The sequence below is a fragment of the Lontra canadensis genome, unplaced genomic scaffold, assembly GCF_010015895.1.
Source record: "Lontra canadensis isolate GAN:19392208 unplaced genomic scaffold, GSC_riverotter_1.0 scaffold194, whole genome shotgun sequence".
In the NCBI taxonomy this organism is placed as follows: domain Eukaryota; kingdom Metazoa; phylum Chordata; class Mammalia; order Carnivora; family Mustelidae; genus Lontra; species Lontra canadensis.
The window spans coordinates 831,898-834,486 of NW_022631188.1; the positions used below are offsets into that span (position 1 = coordinate 831,898).

Here is a 2,589-nt window from a genome sequence, read left to right on the forward strand (position 1 = left end):
AGGACCCTGAGATCATGACCTGAGCTGAAGGCAGAGGCCTGACCCATTGAGCCACCCAGGCACCCCATTCCCTATGAAATATCTTAATACTTTGTACATATCTCCATTACTGTACTTAACCACATTTCATAATTATATGTTTACTTGAGTATAGCCCCTGATTGGTCTTGAAGCTTTTTATTTATTTTTTATTTTGTATTTTCAGTGTTCCAAGATTCATTGTTTATGCACCACACCCAGTGCTCCATGCAATACATGCCCTCCTTAATACTCACCACCAGGCTCACCCAACTCTCTACCCGCTCCCCTCCAAAACCATCAGTTTGTTTGTTTGTTTCTTTTTTTTTTTAAAGATTTTATTTATTTATTTGACAGAGAGAGACAAAGCAAGAGAGGGAACACAAGCAGGGAGAGGGGGGTAGGGAGAAGCAGACTTCCCACTGAGCAGGGAGCCTGATGCAGGGCTTGATCCCAGGATGACCTGAGCCAAAGGCAGACAGTTAATGGCTGAGCCTCCCAGACACCCCCTTCAGTTTGTTTCTAAGAGTCCACTGTCTTGAAGCTTTTTAAGGGTATGAATTGAAGTTTTTTATGTGTCTGTATCTCTTTCTCCTTATAATTTTTAAAAAATTTATGTTAGTCACCATACAGTACATCATTAGTTTTTGATTTAGTGTTCCATGATTCATTCTTTGCGTATAACCCCCAGTGCTCCATGTAATATGTGCCCTCCTTGTAATTTCTGTCTACTTCCTACTTATTTACAAAGTCAGTGCCAAGTACAATTTTTGGTACATGGTAAACACCAATTAAATACTCTTTGCATAAATGAATCAGATCATCTTCTGTTGGTAAAGGTCAATATTATTTCCTAGCTCTCTTCCATCTAACTCATGACTTGGCTGACCATTTTTCTACATGTAGTATTCTCTTTACTGCGTTCTTTACATCTTTGTTTCTTAAAGTGTAGATCAGAGGGTTAAGAGTGGGTGTGATGATTGTGTAAAAGAAAGTAAAGAACTTCCCCTCATCTTGTAATGTGCTATTCTGTGGCTTCATATACATGTAAATGATTGTTCCGAAAAACAGAGTTACTACTGTGAGGTGGGAACCACATGTATTAAGGACCTTACGCCATCTTGCCTCTGACTTGACCCTCATGACAGCTTGAGTGATAACTCCATATGAGATGAGAATTAGTGATAGAGGTACTAGAAGTAATATTACTCCAAGAGCAAAGACAGTGATCTCCATTATTTTTGAATAGACACAAACCATCTTGAGCAATGCTGGCATCTCACAGAAAAAATTGTCTACCTTCCGGTGCCCACATCTTGGCAAATTCAAAGTCAAGGAGCAAAGAATTAAGGCACTGCCAAAACCGCCTAACCAGGCAGTGAGTACCATATTCTGGCAAAGCTGAGGGTGCATTATGACTGTGTAGTGAAGAGGTTGACAGACAGCAGCATAGCGGTCATAGGCCATCACAGCCAAGAGAAGACATTCAGTGGCTCCCAGGTCAAGGGCAAAGAAGAATTGGAGCACACACCCTCCATACGTAATAGACTTTGTAGGACCCCATAGATTTACCAGCATTTGGGGGATAATGCTAGATGTATAACAGAGATCCAAAAAAGACAAATTGGTTAAGAAGAAATACATGGGCGTATGGAGCTGGGTGTCTAGGTAAGATACAAGAATGATGGTTGTGTTTCCTACCAGAGTCACAATATAGGAGATGAAGACCACCCCAGAGATGATGGGTTCTAATTGGGGTCGATCAGAAAAGCCCAGCAGGATGAAATCTGTTGTGGAACTTCCATTGTTTGTGTCCATGGCTCCATAGGAAAATCTAGGAGACAAGATCGTGGTAATCAAAATAGCATCAGCCCTAGGCAGAAATAGCTTGCCATGTAGTTTGCCATGAGTATCACCAATTCAGTTGTTTGTGTGCTCTCTCCCATTTGGACCATCACTGTTAACACTCTCCTTGTGTTCCTTGCCCAAAGCCTCTCTGTGTTTACTCATAACCAGAGTGGTTCCAAAAATAATATGGCACATCCAATCACACTGAATTGTATTGAGAGGGCTTAACTTGCCATGACCCCTGTGGTTCTGTGTATTTTGATTAAGTAATAAATCCATGAAGTTGATGATGTAATTGAAGAGTGGGATATTTTGATTTTTTCCTTGTTGAAATTATAATGTAAGCATACTTGATCATGACAGATTTTCTCTTATCAAAGCAGTGGAGTTTGAGATAAAAGGTTAAATGACCCATTTAAATGGGATAAGTTCCCTCATTTGGTAGCAGGATCACTTGCAATATTTATTTCAAAGTGTGTGCATTCCAGCCATTGTAATTTCCATCATCACCTACCTCCTCCTCATTTCCCCTCCTATTCAACATTGCAGACACCTCTGTTCCTGTATCAATTCTGGTGCTCCCCACTCTACTGACCTTTTTTTGTGCACGTGTTTTTGGTGCCAGGAAAAATTATCTTATTAACCTTCATTTCCATGTATGAATGTCATGAGTTTCCTGGAATACCTTTCATGACTGAAATTACACCATTTATTTTTTTTTAA

The 2,589-nt window shown here is 40.1% G+C and overlaps 1 protein-coding gene across 1 annotated transcript; it reads right to left on the reverse strand.

Moving 5' to 3' along the window:
- Positions 1-891: 891 nt before the first annotated feature.
- On the reverse strand, positions 892-1,836 carry LOC116861288 (olfactory receptor 2W1-like). Its single transcript, XM_032847838.1, has one exon. It carries the CDS (start codon positions 1,834-1,836, stop codon positions 892-894), a length of 945 nt encoding a protein of 314 aa, XP_032703729.1.
- Positions 1,837-2,589: the final 753 nt, after the last annotated feature.

Bases quoted from the DNA above. Each gene is read 5' to 3' on its own strand.
- LOC116861288 (XM_032847838.1), bottom strand. From the start codon at position 1,836: ATGGACACAAACAATGGAAGTTCCACAACAGATTTCATCCTGCTGGGC.